The 22533-nt window shown below is 33.5% G+C and overlaps 3 protein-coding genes across 3 annotated transcripts; 2 read left to right on the top strand and 1 right to left on the bottom strand.

The window, feature by feature from the left end:
- The first annotated feature begins 2220 nt into the window (after nucleotides 1–2220).
- On the top strand, nucleotides 2221–6139 carry LOC136414130 (trypsin-1-like). The gene is made up of 7 exons (XM_066397975.1): nucleotides 2221–2502; nucleotides 4378–4477; nucleotides 4953–5115; nucleotides 5164–5369; nucleotides 5428–5633; nucleotides 5691–5748; nucleotides 5801–6139. The coding sequence occupies exons 1-7, from the start codon at nucleotides 2437–2439 to the stop codon at nucleotides 5920–5922; spliced, it is 921 nt and encodes a 306-aa protein (XP_066254072.1). The 5' UTR covers nucleotides 2221–2436; the 3' UTR covers nucleotides 5923–6139.
- Nucleotides 6140–8176: 2037 nt separating this feature from the next.
- Nucleotides 8177–14058, bottom strand: rdx (BTB/POZ and MATH domain-containing protein rdx). Its single transcript, XM_066397974.1, has 8 exons — nucleotides 13844–14058; nucleotides 11722–11872; nucleotides 10831–10952; nucleotides 10494–10773; nucleotides 9550–9727; nucleotides 9314–9492; nucleotides 9113–9255; nucleotides 8177–8920 (listed from the first exon to the last, which is right to left on the bottom strand). Exons 2-8 carry the CDS (start codon nucleotides 11797–11799, stop codon nucleotides 8776–8778), a joined length of 1125 nt encoding a protein of 374 aa, XP_066254071.1. The 5' UTR covers nucleotides 11800–11872; nucleotides 13844–14058; the 3' UTR covers nucleotides 8177–8775.
- Nucleotides 14059–16072: 2014 nt separating this feature from the next.
- Mapmodulin (acidic leucine-rich nuclear phosphoprotein 32 mapmodulin) lies at nucleotides 16073–22183 on the top strand. The gene is made up of 6 exons (XM_066397976.1): nucleotides 16073–16242; nucleotides 18631–18794; nucleotides 18852–19064; nucleotides 19458–19569; nucleotides 19758–19932; nucleotides 20618–22183. Exons 1-6 carry the CDS (start codon nucleotides 16195–16197, stop codon nucleotides 20659–20661), a joined length of 756 nt encoding a protein of 251 aa, XP_066254073.1. The 5' UTR covers nucleotides 16073–16194; the 3' UTR covers nucleotides 20662–22183.
- The last annotated feature ends 350 nt before the right edge of the window (nucleotides 22184–22533 follow it).

Genomic DNA, 22533 nt, shown 5'->3' with positions numbered 1-22533 from the left:
TAATTTACAAACTACAATTTAAAATTATCTGAAGTAATAGCTATTATGAAAGTGATCGCATATAAATAAAACACTCCATTGCGACACGCGGCACCTTCACCAAACGCCATGTTTTTAGTAGATTACAACCATATATGTATTGATTTAATTTTGGAAAAATGCGATAAGAAGGAACAGAAATAATACCAGAAACTGCATTACTATGTCATGGGCAACCAGTTCGAAGTCCGAAATTGTCTAATAAATTAAAATTAAAAAAAAATAGATTATGTCCCTGTCAAACCAATGGGTTACAAAATCCAAATACCTAATTGTTACCAAAATACTTTAACCCATGTGCGTAAATATCTTTGATGAAATCTTGCCATGCGACTAATTCAAAATTGTGCATTTACGTATATTTACTTACCGTTAAACAACAAAATTATTTCAAATAGAACGCAAAATAACCAAAAATTGCACAATAACGTTGACATTAACACAGGGAAACAAAAAACAATGGCAAAATACTCATGGTGGCCGCCTGTACTCCCGGTGATTTAATGTCTTTGGCGTCATTACAGTTTTAAAATTTTAAAAACCGATGTTTCGGGTCCCCGTGTAGCAACTGTTGAAAAAGATAGTTCAAATTCATGGCCTCGAAGCACTCTATAAGCCTACGAAAACAATATCGGAATATCTCTATAGATTTCTAAAAGACGGCTTCATATTGGCACCTAGGAGCCTATTTTTACAAATTTTTGAAGTGCCGATATCTCGCAAATCCATAGAACAATCACCTTAAAAATATATTCATACTTATTGTCTCGCCGAGGTTTCTAAGGCAGCACAAACCATTTTATACATACAGGGTGTTCCAAGAAAGTTGTGCCAAATTTGAGGAGGTTGTAGGGGATATTGCGATGAACAATTTTGAATAGAAATCCTTAGTCAAAAATGAGCCGTTTTGGCTCCAGAGTCATTTTTGTTCAAAGACGTAATGTCAGTTTGTTGACGCCAAAAGACTTCGATATTTAATTCGTTTTTATTAAAGATAACGTAGAAAACATTATAATAAAGGTTCAAAATGACTCCCAACATGGTTACACAAATTTGTTCGTTGAATAATTGAATTGCGTACTCGTTGTAAGATGCGAAAATCCATAGTCTATAAATTTCGAAATTCTAAAAGAAATTTCCAAATCTACATTTTGCTACTTTTCAAATTTTCAACATCGATATTTTGAAAATATGTGGACAGGGCCGACCTTAACAAGTATGGCGCCCTGCGCGAATGTTTTAATCACCCTTCACCTCAAAAAACCTCCGATCTGGAAAAGCCGCCGCTTTTCATGGTCGGCCGCCCTGGGCCGTCGCCCAACTTCGCTTCCCCAGTAAGACTGGTACTGTTCATGCAACAACTTAAGACTACCTCAAATTAATCGTCTCATGTCCTCGACAAGCTACATATGTCTGCAGAATTAACTGGAAACATCAACATTTAGTTTCTGAGAAAGATTACTTCATTATATTTTTTTATTGTTTTATTTCTTATTGATTAATTTTTTAATTATGATTTTTAATAATTCGTTGATGTATTTATTATAATAATATCAAGCGAATATGACCAAAATCTAACCGCGTATTAACAATATGTGGGCTACTTACTGGCCTAGAGTAATGTTGGTACTACTTTAATGCCTGAACATAAATTTTTCCCTGAAAGAACTTACATGACAATAAAAAGCGGTTTAAAAGGATTTAAAACAGATACAACATTAAAAGCATTAATATTGAGGTCGTTAGCTTTGATTCATTTCAACAATGTATCATTAATTCCAATATATGTTTACCAGTTAACATGGGAAATGATTAACATTAAAATTACATTTATCAACCATTATAATTTACTAGAGATTCAATAATGGTGTATCCAAAACTGATAAGGGTGCTATTGTAACTTTTGCTACTGTTAGAATTGCGGTTCCCTATTACTAATGCACAGAAATCAATATTCAAATCCTTAAATAAGCAATAGATGAAGAAATTCATCTATCTTTCATTGAAAATTCTCTTTAAAAAAATGATGTTTTGAAAGTACCATTCATCGGCGTGCCTGCGCCAACACTGATATCTCACTAACTAAACCAGTCCCCTAATTAAAATATAAACGAGCATTGCCATATGAATCCACCCAAACCTGAATTCGGGTGCTGCTGATTGTCAGGTTCATTTAAAATGGATGCAGAAGAATGACTTGACCGAGAATAAAAATAATCGCGAAGAAAGGAAACACACGGTATGCGTCGGTTGTCGGCTTTGAACTTGCTTTCTTGCTTTTAGCTCATGGATAAACAGTTAACTTTGGTTCTTCGGTACCAACAAGTTCAATGATTTTCGATTTTTAATCCTCGGCATTTAATTGTTTCGGTGCATGCGGAATATTTTCAGTGAAATATGAGTTTATCTGCAATTGGTGTTGTGTCTTGGCTGATTGTTGGATTTGCGTGCAAAGATGGTCAGGTGAGTTTTGTTGCAGCGATGGTACTGGTGATTTTAGGATAAACGCCTAACAGGTTCTTGTCTACAAAAGCCACGGTGGAGTATTGAAAACAAGTTTTAATACTGCAAATTTCAAAAACTTCATAAAGTCAGAAATGAAAAATTCCTTAAATCTCTAAAACATTTACACTTCAGAGCCAAAATGAGTATAAATGGTACAAATCACAGTACACATCAAGGGAACTCTCCAAAAACTATTAATATTAGTCGATTATAAGATGAAAGTTCTTCATGTCGCAAGCACCAATGATTTTTGCGTTGTTAACACACTAATTAACATCTTCTAAGATGACGTTTTCATCAACAATTTGTTAATCAATTAATTTACACCTTTCTTCCCATCCATTATGAAAATGTTTGAGTATGCATACTCTGCTTTTATATATGAAAATGAGCAATTTTGCAATGAGCCAACTAAAAATGTTACACCCTATATATTATATTATTATGCCTCTAACAAAGATTATGTGGGTATATTCTGAATGTATGCAATGCAGGCAAGTAATTATACGAATGAACGAATATCATGTTGAGAAAAGTAGTACATTTCTTTAAAAAATCTAGAGAATTCGATCAAAATTTCTGGATACCCTAGCAATACTGCCGAGGAGATCCTGAATCAATTCCAAGATATTTTTGGTGAATCCAGACACCTATTTGGCCAAATTCTTAACTACCGAAAAAACAAAATTTATTAAACTCATTTAATTTAATTTTGATTGCATGGTTACCCTTGTGAATTAAGAGGAAACTGCCGGGAAATGCAAATTTTAGGAAAAGGACTGAGTTATTAGAGTCGACTGATTATTGAAGATTGCCAATTGCTGAGAAGGCCTGTAGTAAGACTGCAGCTTAAATGCAGTAGGTGAATATGAGTGAGTATGTGGCGACTGCGAAATTAATGTATGCGACTGCTACATGATTACAAAGACTGTCATAGAAACTAAGGTGGCTGTAGATAACTGTGAATTAACTGCGATCAATTTGCACATTTAATGTGAAGAGTAAGAGGACTCTTGGCTCTGATTATACAATGAATAATTCTTTTTTGCGATTCGGCATTCATGTCGTAAATTTTGTCTGTTAAACTCGCATAACAAAGCAAACACAAAATAAATATTGAAACTTAATTACCCTGTAGCTAGGTGATAAAGTATTTGCGGACATACAGGAAGGAAAAAGCACTTTCACAACACTTTGTATTGAATCCTCCGAAAGGGTAACAGTTACAAGGACGGTAAAATTAGAAGAAAGTTGCTCATTTTAATAGTTGTTAAGAATGTACGTTATAAATTGTTAAAACACTGTTAACCAACATCAAGTTAATAACCAGAAACATTGAAATGAAGATCAAGTGTTGACCAGATTCTCGTTTTTCTATGACAACTAGCTTGATGTTAGAGTTAACAGCACATTAATAATTTGGGTCTAAAGAATTCTATTTTACATTATTTCACTACCATGATATTCTAATTGTTTTTAATAATTGCTGACGCAGGTTGATTTCTCTTGCAAGCCGGAAAAACTGATTTGTCACCATACCGTCAAGATATGAAAAATCAGACTTTTTATGTGATTTTTCTTTGGGGAAAGAATTTGCTGAATATTTGATAAAAAGTAACCCCTTCTTAAGCTGCTAGTCATTAAAATTTTTTTTGTACTTGATAAATCACAATCGCCTACATATTCTATTGGATACAGGAGGTAAAGAGCTTCACTTCCCTTCGACAATCTACTAACCAAAGTAAAGAGCTTTTTCGCAAGGAAATTGTTCTAAATATGCATAAGCAGTACAACACATTAAAGTCATGACAACTATTCTTCCTATGGTTTCAGGCGGCCAATCCATATTCCACTGCAATTGAGAGGATTTTCATTAGGCAACAAAACAATCCTCCTCCAGCACATGACACACCAGCTTCACCATGCCAGTGTAGTAAGTGATTTATATAAAATTTTATTTATTAATTTAATTTAATGAAAACATTTCAAAGTTCATCCATTTAAATTTTGTAAAAAAAAACAGTGCCGTGCTGAATAAAGTGAAAAAAATAAAGACGAAAAATTGGTAGCTTATTTTGTCATTAAGAAAATTCTAAATACCTAATTAAAAATTCAGTAACACACGAGACCCAAAAAATAAAGAGAGCGGAAGCGTATCCATTTCACTATACCTATAAAAACCTACCGAAATTTCTATGTCAAGGTTGAGCAGTTGCAACAGAAGTGTTGCAGACAATGACTTGTTCTTCGATTTCGAATCGACCACGAAAACGAAAACCAATAATGTACACAATCATAGTTCGAAGCAACGGTCAAGGTTGAAAAACTAGTTCAATTTGTAGAAAAGTTTTAGAGCAAAACATATGTCATTTTCATTTTCTACAAAACTACGTATTTTCTATATTCAGCATGCGGAGAAAGAAACGAGAACAGCAGGATTGTAGGAGGACAGCCCACACTAGAAAATGAATTCCCTTGGATGGCTAGATTATCTTATTTTAATCGATTCTATTGCGGAGGAATGCTGATCAATGATCGATATGTTTTAACTGCAGCTCATTGTGTTAAAGGGTAATACAAGTTTCTCCCAATAACAAAAAATCTTCATAGTACTTCTAGTTTCATGTGGTTTATGATCAAAGTGACTCTGGGAGAACATGATAGATGTAATGACTCCAAACGACCAGAATCCAGATTTGTACTCAGAGCCGTAGCCGGTGCTTTCAGTTTTTTAAACTTCGACAATGACATCGCCCTCTTAAGGCTTAACGACAGAGTACCCATTACACAACATATAAAACCAGTATGTTTACCAAAAGTTAAAGGTACTACAAGCCTTTTTATCTCCCTTAATTCTAAATTAACCAATTTCATCCTTTACAGACAATATCTATGTGGGTAAAGTTGCCACGGTGGCAGGGTGGGGCACGTTAAAGGAAGATGGAAAGCCAGCGTGCATCTTGCAGGAAGTTAACGTTCCTGTTTTGAGTAATGAAGAATGCAGAATGACCAATTATTCTGCTAAAATGATTTCTGATAATATGCTGTGCGCTGGTTACCCTAAAGTTGGAATGAGGGACTCTTGCCAGGTATCTAAGTAAATTTACATAAAAAAGTTGTAATACATTTTTCGTGTTTTATTTTAGGGAGACAGTGGAGGACCTCTAGTTGTAGAAAGGAATGATAAAAGATACGAATTGATTGGTAATCTCAATTTTTTAATCCAAAGAATTCGCTATTCCCATTAATTTTACAGGTATAGTTTCATGGGGGAATGGATGTGCCAGACCAGGATATCCAGGCGTATACACTCGTGTAACTAGATATTTAGACTGGATTGTGGATAATTCTAAAGACGGATGTTTCTGTCAGGGTTGATATCTGTCTACATGTTCGGCGGGCTTTCGAAACATCATACAGAATCTTTAACTTAATTTGATATTACTATCAACTCCGATTTCTGAAAGTCTGAAATTGCCGAAAGCTGAACAGTTTTTGCCGGCAACGTAGTAGGTGTTTCATTTTTAAGAATATGAATAACTATCATAAGTACATACTTAATACATAGAATAAATAAATAAATTTTAGATATAAACATGTCTAAAAACTAGTGTTTTATTATACCAAAAAAAATTATTAAAAGAAATTTCTAAGACACTTTGACATGCTCATAACTTCAGAAGCTCTGCTTATACGTCTGGGTGGTTTTTTCTAAAAAATATTAGGTGTACAACTTTGCTTCCGCCGTTTTTGAATAGATGTATGTAGCGGTAAGTAATGATCGAAATAAATAACCCCATGTGGGCATGCAGGAGCCTTGGGCACCTGTTAACATAACCTCATAAAAATATTAGTCTATTTGTGTCTTCATCATAAAGTTATTCGCAATTGAAAATGTCAGTGTACGAGCCAAATTCTCGTCATTTGCGGGAGGTTTTACTTTTCTGCTTCAATATGAAGAAATCTGCTGCTGAGGCTCATCGAATGCTCTCAGATACTTATGGGGAAGCCACTATTAGTGAAAGGACATGTCGTGAGTGGTTTCAGCGCTTCAAGAACGGTGATTTTCACGTCGAAGACCAACATAGCGGTGGAAGAAAGAAGATTTTCCAAGATGCGAACTTGGAAGCATTACTTGACGAAGACTCGTGTCAAAGTCAACAAGAATTGGCACAATCATTGGGAGTGACTCAACAAACAATCTCAAAACGCCTCAAAGACATGGGAATGATTCAGAAGCAAGGATATTGGGTGCCGTACGAGTTGAAACCAAGAGATATTGACAGGCGTCTGTTCGCTTGTGAACAGTTGCTTGCAAGGCAAAGACGGAAGGGATTTCTGCATCGTATTGTGACTGGGGACGAGAAATGGGTTCATTACGATAATCCCAAACGCAAAAAGACTTGGGGATATCCCGGCCATGCTTCCACGTCGACGGCCAAACCGTCTATTCATGGTTCCAAAATCATGCTCTGTATTTGGTGGGATCAACTCGGCGTAATATATTATGAGCTGTTACAACCAACTGAAACAATCACAGGTGCTCTTTATCGAACCCAATTAATGCGTTTGAGCCGAGCATTGAAAAAGAAACGGCTGCAATACAACGAGAGACATGATAAAGTGATTTTGCAGCACGATAATGCTCGACCCCATGTTGCGCAAGTGGTCAAGAAATACTTGGAAACATTGAAATGGGAAGTCCTACCCCACCCGCCATATTCTCCTGACCTAGCTCCTTCTGATTATCACTTGTTTCGATCCATGGCACATGGGCTAGCTGACCAACACTTCCGGTCTTATGAAGAAGTAAGAAATTGGATAGAATCGTGGATCGCTTCAAAAGATGTCCAATTTTTTCAACACGGGATTCGTATGCTGCCCGAAAGATGGGAGAAAGTAGTGGCCAGCGATGGACAATACTTTGGATCCTAAAGGTATAATTAGTTTTTTACAATAAAATCGCGAAATTCGGAAAAAAAACGGCGGAAGCAAAGTTGTACACCTAATAGTATTTTTATTCCCATTTTCAGATATACTTATAAAAGCAACTTAACAATTTTGACCCTCAGTAAAGTTACCACCACTCTGATTTAGACATTATATGTTACCATCGTTGACGATTAATTGATTGATTCTTTTAGCATTAATAATTATCAATTTCTATTATAGCCGGAAGGTATTTACGAGTATTTATTACATGATTAAGGCTTGTCCTTCAATATTAATTGTCAGTTTTTTCGATTTAACTATGCATAACACATTTTTTAATTTTCTTATTGTTTTACCTAATTCAAGAAAATCACAGAGAAGTCATTCCGAGTAATAATCCGTTAAAATACGTTTTAACCCGCTGTAATTTGCAATAGATAAGTGGTACCGATTCGCTGCATGGTACGTATCACTTAACTTAAGAACAACGACATACATTTAAATAGCAATTAATTGTCACATATTCTGTAAATATATAAATAGGTACCCTAAATTGCTAATCTCATTGAATACTTCCTAAGGAACGAAAGCAGTAGAAAATAATATTTTATATACCGCAAAGGAAAGTCTCTCATTATTGTCGAATGATTATAGTTCGCGGGTAGGGCTAGCGTCGAAGTTATCAAAGTAAACCAAACATTCAGAAAAAAAATTTATTACGGTTTTCTCTAAGATTAGATCCATAAATACATACAATCCCCTATATACACGTAGTGATGGTAGGTTCTCCTCTATTACGTTTCTGAAGCTTTCACGACAACTTAAAGGGTATTAATTCACCTCTAATAGGAAAAGGGGTTCATAACATTATGGCAAATTAATAATTTAACTACGACATAAAAAGCCGAACAATTTAACGCGTTTTCGACGACAAATCTCAATACGAACTAATTCCGAAAAATTATGATGAGGTAGTTCGGTTCACCATCACTTGCCGAAAGACGGAACTAATAAGAAAAGATACTTTAATTATATCACTGAATTTCAAAAAACCTCACAACATACAAAAAAGCTGGATGTTTGAAACATGTCTTGAGTAGTTGTAAAAGACTGTTGATTATAAAATCTAAGATCAAAGCCTATCAATATCGTTTTTTTAGTTGCTCGGTTTTTAACAAAACTTCACAGAACAATAATAATTAATATTCGATTAACGATCGACTTTTAGTTCAAATATTGATCGGCTCAAGATTGAACACATTTTTAAACAGTCAGGCGTAGTAGGACTTACTACAGGTTTCAGCTCTGTTTCACGCGTTTCCGGGGCGGCCCTATTGGTGGGATTTGTTGGGTGGCTAATGCGCGGAATGCTTCCGCTATAAGATGTGGGTGGGTCTGGATCATCGACTTCCAGCCTTGCGTTTCCATTACGTCAGTGGCATGGCTACGTAAAAAAAATAGTAGGTACCAATTAAATTTGATGTAATAATGGTTATTTCATTTGGAGAAATACACAGAGATGACCATTAATTAAAATTCTTCGCCTTAATCTTGGTATGAAATTAATAATATTCAAAAATCGCTCAACTGTCTTGAAAAAAAACCGAAAAAGTCTTTTAAGTTATTATTTACTTACGTATTTATAAAGTCAATCGCTTGAGCTTTCAGCTGATCGGCACTATGGAGGTCCGCTAATATTAATATTTCAGCCGCGTTCTCTATAGACAAATTTGTACATAAAGCTTCTTCGCACATCACTTTTAACCTTTCTAAGGCATACTGAAAATGTGAATATCATTACGTAAAATAAAAAAGATCATAAATCATATCAACTTGCTTTGTCGGCAGCAGCTAAGAGATCATCAGCCATTTTTTCTAAATTAGACGCCTTCCCAGTATAAATAAACCTTAACATTTCACGCAGAACCTCGTGGTCTACATCCGTTATATCTACCCTATTGTGTTTCCGTTCTTCCATTTCATGTTCAAACATGGCCTGAAAAACTGGACTTCGAGCTGTAAATAAAAAGTTATTTTTGAGTAAGTGAGTTTCGAGTGATGTAATAAAAATACCTGCTAATATAGCTTTATGCGCTTGGAACTCCCTTCCTGCTACTGATAACGTAACATCGCTAAATTTTTGATTCTCGAAAAGCAGACCTAAATCGTCCGATAATCGACATTCGGGTACTTTGAATTGAATTGTATTTGATTGACCCGAAATATTTACACTATCAGCTACAACACTTACCTAAAAATACAAAGAATTGAAAAACGGTTTATTATGTATTTACAAAAATAAAAGAAAAACTGTTCGTAATTACTAAAAGTTCAATAAAAAATTTAATTATTAGTAGAGATGGCAGGTAAAACTAGTTTTGGTAGGTTCGACTGTTTTGCGGAACTTTTTATTGATTAGGCAAATATAGAGTTTTAAAGATTTACCTTCTTGCTTACAACTTTTTTTTGTTAGTTAAGTATTTAAAATGCGGTTTCAACGAATTAGTAAGTTAGCTTCTCGCGTCTAAGCAATCACGTACACATTGTCTAGGCTATTGAGTTTTAAAAGAAATTAATTCATTTATGTTCTTCTTACTTAAAAAAAGAGGGACATACTAAATTTAAAAAACATTTGCATAAGTAGTTATTTAAAAATTTTAAGTACGTATGATCTTATCCGGAGAGCATTGGGTTCCGGAACTATATATCTTCACCAGAAGATCCAGATAGTTAATAGTCAAGAAAAAAAATTAATTACGAATATGGAGACGTTTTTATTTACGTTATCTTGTAAATTTTGATTCAAGGTTCAAGAGGGAATTTTGAAACAGATATATCGTAAGTAAAAACGTCAGAGATAGTATAAAAAATAAATTGAATTAGTAATAAATTCAGGTACAAATGACTACGGAGCATATTTTAAAATTTCAGTAAGAGGTTTTAGTCATTTGAAAAAATAGATTCATTTTCATCTCTACTTATAATATTTTTCTCCTATGGTCAAACTCAATACTCACTTCACAAAATATGGTTAATTTATCATCCGGCAACAGACCATTAGCTTCATCTAATAGGAAATCGCGTCGAATAAACTTCTTAAAGCCCCAATCTTTACCTTGAACAAATCGATATGCTCGTTGGCTTTCCATGGCTTTTGTCTCTTCACGTTTCGCATTTAATATGCTAAATTTAAATTTGGCCCTTACTTCACTTTTATTGCAAGATACTAATAAAAGATACAGGGATAGGTAATCTTTACTTTCTTCATCCAACCCTTTCGGATTGACCCTTAAACACCTTAAAAACGACATTTGATGTAAATATTTCAGCAGCCTTAATGAATTATAAGTTTACCATTTCAGTTTGTCATTAGCTCCTGCGGAGAAGGTAGAGGACTTCAGGACTTCGCCCATCTCTTCTCTGCAGAAACTAAAATTATTGATGGTCCACATATAACTGAACTTCACTACTTTGACCTAAAAGTTAAGTATAGAAAAGTATAAATTCCACAGCATTGCCATTGTCATAATTGAATCGGGCATTACATTTATCCTCCCTGTGCAAAATATGGTAATTTTTAGTTAAGTCGTTTCTTACATATTTGACCGTTCCTATACTTTTGAAAGACACTTTAAATGAAATGCTATATTTAAATTAGCTAAAAGAGAATTATCAAATGAACCAATAATATACAGGGTGTTATATTTAAAAAGTTACAATTCCGTTCAATGATTCTGAGATTATAAATTTTTACAACATGAAACTTCTATGCCAAAAAGTGTTTTAAACAATTTTTAATTTGAAACAAAAATTCTGAATAACAAAACATTTACACACTATAAAAAATGCAGGTTTTCAAAAATGCGCCCTGGCTGCTCTGAAATGGTAATTGCTATCGAAAACCGGCGTTCCCCATTAAGTCAGTGTTAAGTAAGAGTCATTAAAAAAAATAGTGTAGTTTAATTTCAGCAGTAATCTCTGTTATAGTTGCTTTTGTTTTTTTTCTTTCTCATACATTATTCAGTTAAGCCCAGCATTAGTACCAGCATTGCCTTTGTACAACGTAATAATTCTCAAAAACTGAAAACAATACAAATTTTACACGGATAAAACTATTATGGATTGTATTTGATGCTTATTTCCATATTAATGCACTACGGAATTTTTTACAAATCACCCATCAGCATTGCTACTTTACAGTATTTAGGAAATACTACGCGTATAAGATTTTATCTATACACATACCTGGGTATAACACCAATTTTCTGCAACTGGTGTGTTAACTTCTTGTGGCGGCGGGCTCGGAACACGACTCACCGCCATAGTACTGGTTGGGTGCAGGATGATAGTATCCCGGGCGATTAGCCCGGCCCTCGATTTAAGCAACACTCTTTAACTTAAAGAAACGACAATTAAGATAAATTATCACCTTTAAATTTTTTAAATCATCAAACTAGTTTTAATAACTAAATCTGACTGCAGATCAGGCAGAAAAAATAAAAAATGGATGACGAAAGACGGCATATCATTACAACGAATTGTTAACTACTGCGTCATTCTGTCCACAAGGCTTACCATTCTCATAAATTTGGACTAAACTCATAAGAATTTTTCCATATAATGAAACTCAACAATATTATATTATATACAATTCCTGTGTAATAGCCCGTCACTTCAGTTTCAAAACTTTCTTTATGTATTAAGATCATTGAAATCAGCAAAACTAGAGCAAATTCAAAAGCAAATATATATCTATGAAAAATAGGCATATACAAAGCTAGATTTAAGAGACATTTTATTTATCTGGAATAAAAATCAACTAATATTTTCCTTGAAGGCTAGTTCATTGTTATATTTTAATGCGTTCATAGTTTATATGGCATGTTTCCCAGTTAAGTCATTTATTTTAAACAGTGATAGAATTTAAAAAAATAAATAATCTCATCAAAAATAATCTATACAAAAAATGTAGAACAAAGGAATAGAAAAATAAAAAAGATTTGTGGATAGATGGTGCAAATTTTGCTTTGCTACTTAAATGAAAAAACTTCCACAAATTTTTACAGAACAAATGCCAGAAAATCTCTCCAATTGGATCATAGATAAAGGCCACACAAAATTTGTATATTTTTTTTAATTTATTAGTAATATGCATGTTTATTTTTGTTCCGGTCTCTTAATTATTGTAGTAAGGTGCCCCCTGACAGTAAAGTTAAAGAATTGAAAAAAATTCCATAAAATTTTCCTGTGCAACTGCCTATTATCAATTTTTTTGCATTGATGCATCACTAATGGTATTCAATATCCAGATGGCAACCATTACTAACATGGCACCCAAAATTTACCTATGTATTGTGTATTGTGCAAGGCCTTAAGGTTTTTTTATAGCAAGACTTTAATCACATATTCTACAGCTACATATAGTAACAGTTTACTATATAAATGATATTCAAAGCATGAATAAAGTGTAAGAAAGAAAGAAAGCCTCTTTATTGGGCTGGGATTATACAACTTCATATCACTAATTCATAGTTATAAACATAATTTTTGTTCACAACAACGCATGCCAACAAACTAAGTTTATAAACTATCAATTAGCCATATTCAACTGGATATAACCCTAATCCAGGTTTTTTTAATAATCACTGGTTTCTAATATAGGTATTTTCATAGCTGAATTCAGTGTGTATATGCCATATCCAAGGCTAAATCTTTCCCACTGAAAACTAGGCACCAGAGATGTTTTCCTGCTATATAAATAAGCTAAAATAAAAAATAATTAGGTGAATTTCATGTCTCATGTAATCAAGGACATCAGTTTTTAAAGTAAAAATAGCAAGAGGTTAAAGCACAGAGCTGAGGTCAAGGTTGAGGTATCTTAATAAGTACATACTCACAGAAGGAAGAATCCAACTTGTTGATATGATACAATAAAATACATCCACATCTTGTAACTCACGTCGCCTGTACTTTCTTCTAAATGTGGTACATAACAATTTATACACCTTTTACTTTGTTATCAAGGTATCAACATCAACTCAATAGCATTTGTAAATTGACATAAAATAAAGTGTTTTCTCCTTGAACAATTTTTATGCTAAAATAGTGCTTATTTATAAAGTTTGATTGTTTAGGAAACAGTGTCAAATGGACACCTCTGTTTCAAATGTACCACTAAAAATTAAATAGATAGGTACTTATGTTTGCCAGAAGATAATGGTGGGACCTGAATATTTATGCTAAAAAACGTGAATCTTGGCAGAGCCATTCAATTTCAGAAGAAAGGCAGAAGCAGTCAACAAGAAAATAGATCAAAAGAAATATTAACCTTCATCAGCATACTAGTGGAATGGTACCTTCTACTTACCTACCTAGCGTTGCATAAGGATTCCAGTTATTGTTCAGATATTCATGGCTATACCATCAACTGAATGCTAATGTAAGGCAAGTCAAAAAGTAAGGTTTGCAAATAACGTGAATAAAATAAAATTAAAAACTGTTGTTATTAAATTTACACTAAAATAAAATTTGTTAATAAAAGGTTCAAGATGTTTTCGTTTCTGACGTTATTAGTGACTGTTGACAAGACAAGTGATCAGCTGGCAGATAATAGATAGTTGACAGACCTACTAGAGAAGCAGAAGACACTCTGTCATTTGGAATTAGTAGAGTAGTACAGTGCGTCCCTAAATTAAGCTTTCAAAATTTGAATAGAATTAGGTATTCTGCATCAAAAAGTATGGCAAAGCTTCATATAAGTTGAGCAAAGGTCCGCAAACGTTTTATTAGGCAAAAACACAGGATATTCAAATTTAATTTATTTTTATAAGTATTTTCCTCATAGTTCTTAGAATTTCTTAAACGCACTGGACTTTTTTTTAACCAAACTTGGCAGACACTTTTAAGTCCTTTTCCCCAGCACTCACTAAATTGAATTTAAGGCAGGTTTGGCATTTAGTGTCCTATTAAAACTGAGGGTCCATGATTTGAATGAAGTGAAATGAATTATTATCCCTTAAAAGACTTGATTAGCATTAATTACTCAAAAGCCATGAGTCACCATTATTACATTCAGATCTATCCACCATTATCCCCGGCAATATCTTTTGACCTCAAGTAGCAGAGTTAAATGGAACTATCGTTTTTTACTCTACCATCATTACAAGCTCAGATCGACTTTTTACGAAAGAATTTGCCTCCTTTTCACCGTTGGCTCACTCTTTGAAGTGTCCAAGTGTGAATTGGTGATGGATCCCATGCCCTTCTACAAATCGGTTTTGTTCTGTGTTCCTGGACGTTAAAATTACAATACCAAAAAACCTAATTGTTAATTTTCTTCACTATCCCAGGAAAAGGATGTCTTGTGGAAAAAATGCCTCCTACCCCGATGAGGGGACCTGAAATTACAGCCAGAGCTAATTAGCACTAGATAGTTTGTACACCAAGATTTTTGAGAATAAATTTTCTCAATGTGCTGCGGTTTTGCCATAGAGAGGTGATTTACAAAAGGTCTATTCTTTCTGGTCAAGTCTTCGGATAGATTCTGCATTGTCAATCTTGAATATGTTGAAGCGGAATCAAAGCGCAATAGAATGAACCGTCAATTGCCGTAGCATGCCGTAGTGTAAACAATAGTAGATAAAAAATGCAATTTTTACCTCGTCAACACAAGCTTCGCTGAGCTAAGTTAACCATAAAATAGCGTTGTCTCATATATTCGTTGGTTGCGCACTCAAAATATTTCCACAACTTCGAATCGTTTCGAATACGTTAATCATCCGTGAATTTTTAAGAATGTTTTCGTAAGCATACAATGGGGTGTCTGCGCAAGCAGACAGGCAACACACATGAGGTTATATGAATGTTTTATTTCAAGGCCTCGAGGGCTAGGACATCGTATTAGGGGGGCGAGTTTGATCCCCCTGCGGTATTACCTCTTAGTTATACAAATATTATAGATATATGTACCACTAGTCGCTCGTTAGATTTGACAACTGACGTTGTGGTCTTCGCGACCCCGCTTATGGGTCAGTATGGCTCCTAACCGCCAGTTTGAAAAAAGTATTATTTAATCCTCTATAATATACCGCTGAATTACAAACTTCTCCAATTAAAAATTCACATTTGGTCCAAAAATTCTTATCCCGTTTTGGTGTTTGATATGTCTTTTTGTAATATATATCAAAAGTGCAAAGAAATGTTGGATTGTTAACCCCTAACACCTTCCAATACGAGATATTGTTAAAATACAATCACCGCAAGAAAATAATATAAAAACAATTTTAAAAAATTACTCCCTAGGCTATATTTCAAAAATCGCAAATATTTGAATGAAGGTTAAATCTATGTCACATTATCATATTTCAACTTCAGGAATCAATGGTAGAGTTTTGTAGAGAGAATTTAGGGACATCCTGTATAAAATCGCACACCAGTGCACACCCATGCTTATACGAGCAGTGAGAATTCTTGGAAAAAGCTTTAGAACCCGAACTGCTGAACGGAACCGGTATGAACAGTGCGAACTATTGAACACATCCACATGAACCGGAAAACAAGTTCGTGACGTTTCGCTGGAAAATGACGTAGCGCATGCGCATCCACTAACGGCAATCTTGGCGGTCCTCCTTTACAGGTTTTTTCGATTGATGTCCAAACATTAATTCTCTCCGATCTTATAGTTTTATGTGATTAACATTATCAAAAAACGGGTACGAGATGGAAAAACGCATATATCTAGAGAAGAGAGGCAAGAATCCGGCCGATGTAAGTATAAATTGCTCACTTTTCGCCTAAATTTCGGGTTCTATTTACGGTAGGTTTGGTATACCAACGCATTTGTTTTGAAAACTGTAACGTACGGACTGCATTAATTTTCTATTTCCCGTTATGTTGTACTAATTAAATGCTGTTGATCGTATTTTATTTTCTCTAAACGCATTCTGTCTATTTGCGTGAACTTCAAATTATTCTGTTGTTCCTCATTCAGCTGGGGAAAATAGATTTTAATGGCACACCACTCATCAGTATGGAGAGTGGTCATTCATACATGATGGCATTTTATGCCAACATTCAACCGTTTCTTAAGAATTCCTTGTTGTTTTCATCATTATATCAATGTTATCTTGTGCGCACTATATAGAACCAATGTAAGTTTACATTTTTGCTTAGATATAAAATGAGAAATATAGAATAACAATAACCATGCTTCCCAAATAAAAAAAATGGCACCTGACTCAGATCTACAACAGTCTCCATTCCATATGATTTTTCATATCCAACTCAGAATTTTGGAGCAAATAAAAAAAGGTTTTTTGAGAACATGGTAGTCATGAAATTCATCCTTTGTCCTTGGAAGCAGGGCCATCCTAGAAGTTTATTATGTTTTTCACTATACATGTATACTGTAATAATGAGACTTCAAATGAGTTATCAATTAAAGACCTGTAAATTGAACAATGACATTTTTTTATTAGTTGTTACATATGTTTTAGAGGACCAATAATCCATTGGTCCCTCTTGACCTATAGTTTATTGAACATTTTTTGGTCCTCACCATATACAAATCAAAGACAGTATCACACTAAACTTAACTACTAATTTTTGAAAACATATTATGTACACATATGAACATCCTAGTATCTACTTACCAGTACTGTTGCTGTTGGTCTATATGATCAATATTGATATTTACTTGCTTCACTCAAATCAGTGTGATAAATGCTACTCACTGTATGTTTGTAGGTAAAGTAATTTATTCACACTTCTACAGTTTCTGTCTACAGTACTTAAAATAGATTCAACATATATTTTCTCCTTAGGAGGTCATGGAATTCTGGCATATTGCCCCAAATAATATAAGTGCTTCTGCTTTTTGATGGTTATTATGCTATAAATTATTATTCTGGTAGATAATATTGATTTCCAAAACTCATAATCTGAATTTTTCTTTTTATCTGGACAGTATGCATTACCCTAGTATGCATTACTTGTGTTTGAACCAACACACCACACACATGAACTCTACATCCCACAATATACCATGAGTTACTCAAAAATAGCATTTTCTAATGACTTTTGAATATTATTTTTTCTAATTTTACTGTAAAATTAAGAAGTTGCAAGAAAAATACAACAATCGAAAAACTGCTTATGGTCATAAATCTTTGTGAAATAAAAAATGAAGCTGTATAAAACAAGGAATGCTAAAAAAATAGTTTATTTAAGTAAAACCTGTATATAAACTAATTTTAATTAAACAAAAATTGCAAAAATTAATTGTAACAAAGTTTGCAGTACACATCACAACCATGAAACATAAAATAATGAACTAAGTAACACATACTATTATATGGTGTACTTAACTTAGGGAAAAAGAGTGTAAGTTAACAGTGTGGAAATTAATTTGCAGTTAAAATTGACAGCATAATAATAATTTAGTCCTTAGAGTTGGTTCTCCAATGCCCTGTCACACAATAACTAGTTAATCTGTCAAATGTAAAAGTGAATACTTGCAGTTGGCTTTCAGAAGAGGTTTGGCTGAGGTAAAAGAAGGTTTAACTTCTGAAAAAAAATCACCCTATTGATTTTAATATCATTTTGATGCATCAAAATATGTTGATCATCATATTGAATATTGTAGAATAAAAATGGATAGGATGGAGATATTGGATATCATAATAGGAACAATGTATCCAAATTTTACAGTTTTATTTTTTCTGTAACTAATATTTGAAATAACCAAAAAAAAATGAACATTTCAAAGATATTCGCGAAGAATCGAATGATTTCAATTTCGTTTTATTAATAATGTGAAAGACGAAAATAGGACATTATTAAGGAACTTTTTTCTGGGAGTCTGAATTGCTTTTAAAATTATTCCTAATATGCAAAAAGGAATTAATCAAATTTAATAACATTTTATTAATGGGTTCTATTTAAATTTTTCTATTATTATTTTTTATTACCAAATACTCTACGTATTTTTATTTATGTTTAGTGCGATTCGGGTTAGTTCAGGTTAGTTCAGGTACTCGCTAGCTATGGTAGTATTAGACGGTAAATTATAAAATTTTAAATTACCATAAAATATGCAGTTTTAATGGTAAATGACTTCGTACATTTCACACAGTATAGGGGATTTTTTATTCACAGATCAAAGAGCTTAACCTGGATAATTGCCGGAGTACAAATATTGTGGGCTTAACTGACGAATTTCAGAATTTGGAGACCCTCTCGCTGATTAACGTCGGCCTCACTTCTTTAAAAGGTTTTCCCAAGCTTCCAAATTTGAAGAAACTTGAGTTAAGCGACAACAGGTAACTTCTAATGTACCAACATAATCCAGATTTATTTAAAGTCTTAATCTATCTTAGAATATCTGGCGGTTTTGATATACTGGAAACCAGTCCAAAGTTGGCCTATTTAAACTTAAGTGGCAATAAAATTAAGGATTTGGAATCTTTGGAGGCACTGAAATCCTTCAAGCACCTGAAGCACTTGGATTTGTTCAACAATGAGGCCACCAGTACGGAGAACTACAGGGAGAAAGTGTTTAAGATGCTGCCGAATCTTAAATACTTAGATGAGTAAGATGCTTGTTATTTTTGAGTTTAATAGAATAATTCTTGAAATTACAATTAAGTTTATTTAGTAACAATGCTCGAGTATTGGTAAAACACAAGTTAGAAAGTTTGAATTACCATATTTTTCTGATTTATTTTAAAGAATTGGTCAAGTTAACGCGTGTCTTAAACATTATTGGTGCTTTTATCTATTCATACTTATAAAATATAAGTGAAACTATTAAATTTTTATGTTACTTGTTAGCAAATGCTGAAGTGTCTAAAATTTGTTTACTTGATAACATTTAGTACTGTTTATAATTTATTCTGAGCACCTTCTGTCTTCACGCTTGATATGTGATGAACAATAATAATAATGACATGGTATCATTATTAAGAGATTTGTGTTTGTTACAGATTTGATGCTGAAGAACATGAAGCAGAGGAAAGTGAAGTTGATGGGGAAGGAGAAGAAGAGGTCAATGGTAATGGTGAAGAGGACTCCAATGATGATGACAGCTCAGAAGAGGTATAAAAAATATTTACTGTGTACTATATCTGTAAATTCTGGGTGTGTGTGTGTACAAATTTCAATTGGTCAAAATCCATGAAAATAATTGTTTTAAAATAAATCTAAAACTGGTGCTTTTATTGTTTTTTTGTACAATATCATGTATTATTTTTACAATTGTTGTCATATAATTTCTCATTAACCAGGATGATGAAGAAATGGACGATAGTGTCGATCTAGGAGTCGTTTATTCAGAGAATCTGGATGAGTTGTCAGATGAGGGAGATTATGAAGCTGGTGAAGATGAAGAAGATGATGATGTTGAGGAAGAGGAAGATGACGATGATGAAGGCGGAATTAATAACACTACTCCGTCAAGTGGTAAGCATAAAATACGCTTTACAGTTTTTTTCCATATACATGCATATATAATACATTTATTTCCTTTTTTGATCTCTCCTAATATGATTTTTTAAATTCAATTTAATTAGAAAATTCACATTGGCAGTTTAATCCAGAAAATCAAGGACTGTTAAAATAAAAAAATCCATTAGATATTTAAATTTACACATTTTTTTGCGTCAACCAACGATTATTGTTAGAGAAGTGGCTTAGGTCCTTTCTGAAGGATAGACGTTAAAGTGTATGTTTTTGTGGATTGAATATTCAGCGAACGGAACTTTAGGTGTAGAGTCCCATAGGTGTATATGTTGGAACTCAATCTGTTTCTCTGTATTATTAAAAGTATTGTAAAAATTGGTACTGTGGGTGCTTCTACCTTCTCAGTGGATGACATCACAATTGTTGGGCACGACAGGATTGTGGCTGGGGAAGTCTTTTGTGGTTTGGAGAAGGATGATCGTACTTGTATCTTGGTATCTTAATAAAAACCTAGGTATCCATATACGAGAAAATGATGTATTTTATTCGGTAAAAATGTAAATTTACTTTCGTATCTCCCTTCATAGCTTCGGCTTCAACTTGGCTATAGAAAAACAGTAAATGTGTTCCTTTTTTTTTATAAACTATATTTCAAAACAGTCAGTATTATTTTGTTTTGTTTCAGCAAAAGGCAAGAAGAGGAAACGCGAGGATGGTGAAGAAAATTAAAACATAATGTAAGATTTCTCATTTGTTACAACATTAATAGAATTTAACGATATCGGGACAAAAAAAGATAAGGCAACTGACGTCGCTCCAGGCTGTGTTTTGAACCTGTCCGAAGGCCCTTTTTTCACCTTTGTACCTGTAGTTGTATTCCCATTTTGTCGTTTGCAGGGCCGTAGCGGGATCATCGACGTCAGCGCGACAAAATAAATCAAATTCATTGAACTTCGTTCAAAGGTTGAATGAAAGAATAAAGTGGATACAGTGGGATATTATTAGTTGCTGAAATTTCTTAGTCGTTGTCTTAGTGAAAGTATCAATTTAATTCGTTCAAAATTGTGTTTACAACTCACTGTATCCAACGGAGGTGTTGTGATCTGAAATTGGCTTTACGGCGGGTCAGAATAGTATATTTTAAGTTTAGAATTTTTAGCATTTACACAAAAGTGACTTGACACTACTTCTGCGTAACCTCTAAAAATTCCAAACTTAAACTATTTCTCGCAGAAAATCGATCTTATTATCAATTAGAATAGTATATTGTTCAACGAGTGACGAAACTAGCATTTTCTGTCAATGAGAGAACGGTTTTGACTTCGCCTCGTTTCATAACGTTTTCGAATTACAGAAAATTATTTTCGGCGAGTAGAATATTATACTTTTTCTATGACCATGCATGATACAAATGGTAATTAAATTGTCAAATTATGTAATGGTTATTAAAATCACCAAATCCACTCGCACACACTATGCTTCGACAGTGCAGGATTTTATTATAAGTAGCGAAGTATACACAAAATTAACAAACGGTCAATAATCAACTTCCAACAATACCTTTATGAATGGCGGGCTACGTTCACACACACAGCGTCGCTGTCAAGCCTTCATCTCTAGAGATAAAAATGAACGTTGCGGAATATTCTTTCTAGGCATGAAAATGATGTTTTCGGTTAGAACAAAGTATGATGAAAGTTGTAATTTTTTACATGGTCGTAGAAAAAAAAAATTATTTTTTACACTTTGTTAGGGATAAGTAATTGACCAAGAAGGTTATGTGATTATTAATGGTGGAAAAATGAATTGCTGTACCTAAAGAAATTTGAATCTGAACTAACACAAGTTGTTATAAGACCCGCTGTATGGAATTATTGTTGTTTATTTTTCTTCCAACGCCCATTGAGCTAACATTCGTACACATAGAATCAATTTCAGAATACCTTCGTTCTCTATATTTCTATTAAATTTTGGCATGTTTGTCCTACTTTCGGAACAAATAGAAACAAAAAAATTTTTAAGGAGAAACGTTTATTAAAATGGAACTTATATACAGTGTTTTTTAATATTTTAATTTATAGTATATAACATAAGTTTGTTTTTAATGGTTAACTTAGTACGTTCATTATTTCATATTCCAGGGTACATTGTATTTGAATATTATAATACGAGTAGTAGTCGGCGAAGTATTTTTCATATTGAAAAATGGCATAGATTTTCCTAAATACATGTCGCTATGTACCTTCAAAAACGATTTTGATGATTGAACCCATCCTATATTTTATTTTTCCTATAAATGTGCTGTTTTCAGAAGTTTCCACATAAACCACACTTCAGCCATCCTCCCCAAAGAAAATAATCGAGGAGATTTAAGTCTAGTCACCGTGTTGACCAAGTAACTGCACAAAATTATTAGTTGAAGATGAGCGGCATAGTAAGAGGACTATCGGTTGTTTGAGCACCTTCCCCTTAAAATGACTTAATCTAAAAGGTAGATGTATAATTGTATTTGAAAACACACTGGTACTGAATCAGCCGTCCGAAAACTAAGTGACAGAACGTGTGATCGCAGTTTATTTTCTATGTAAATTTTCAATCCTC

Source organism: Euwallacea similis, chromosome 16 (assembly GCF_039881205.1).
Source record: "Euwallacea similis isolate ESF13 chromosome 16, ESF131.1, whole genome shotgun sequence".
Classification (NCBI taxonomy): Eukaryota; Metazoa; Arthropoda; class Insecta; order Coleoptera; family Curculionidae; genus Euwallacea; species Euwallacea similis.
This window is presented reverse-complemented; position numbering and strand designations above follow the sequence as displayed.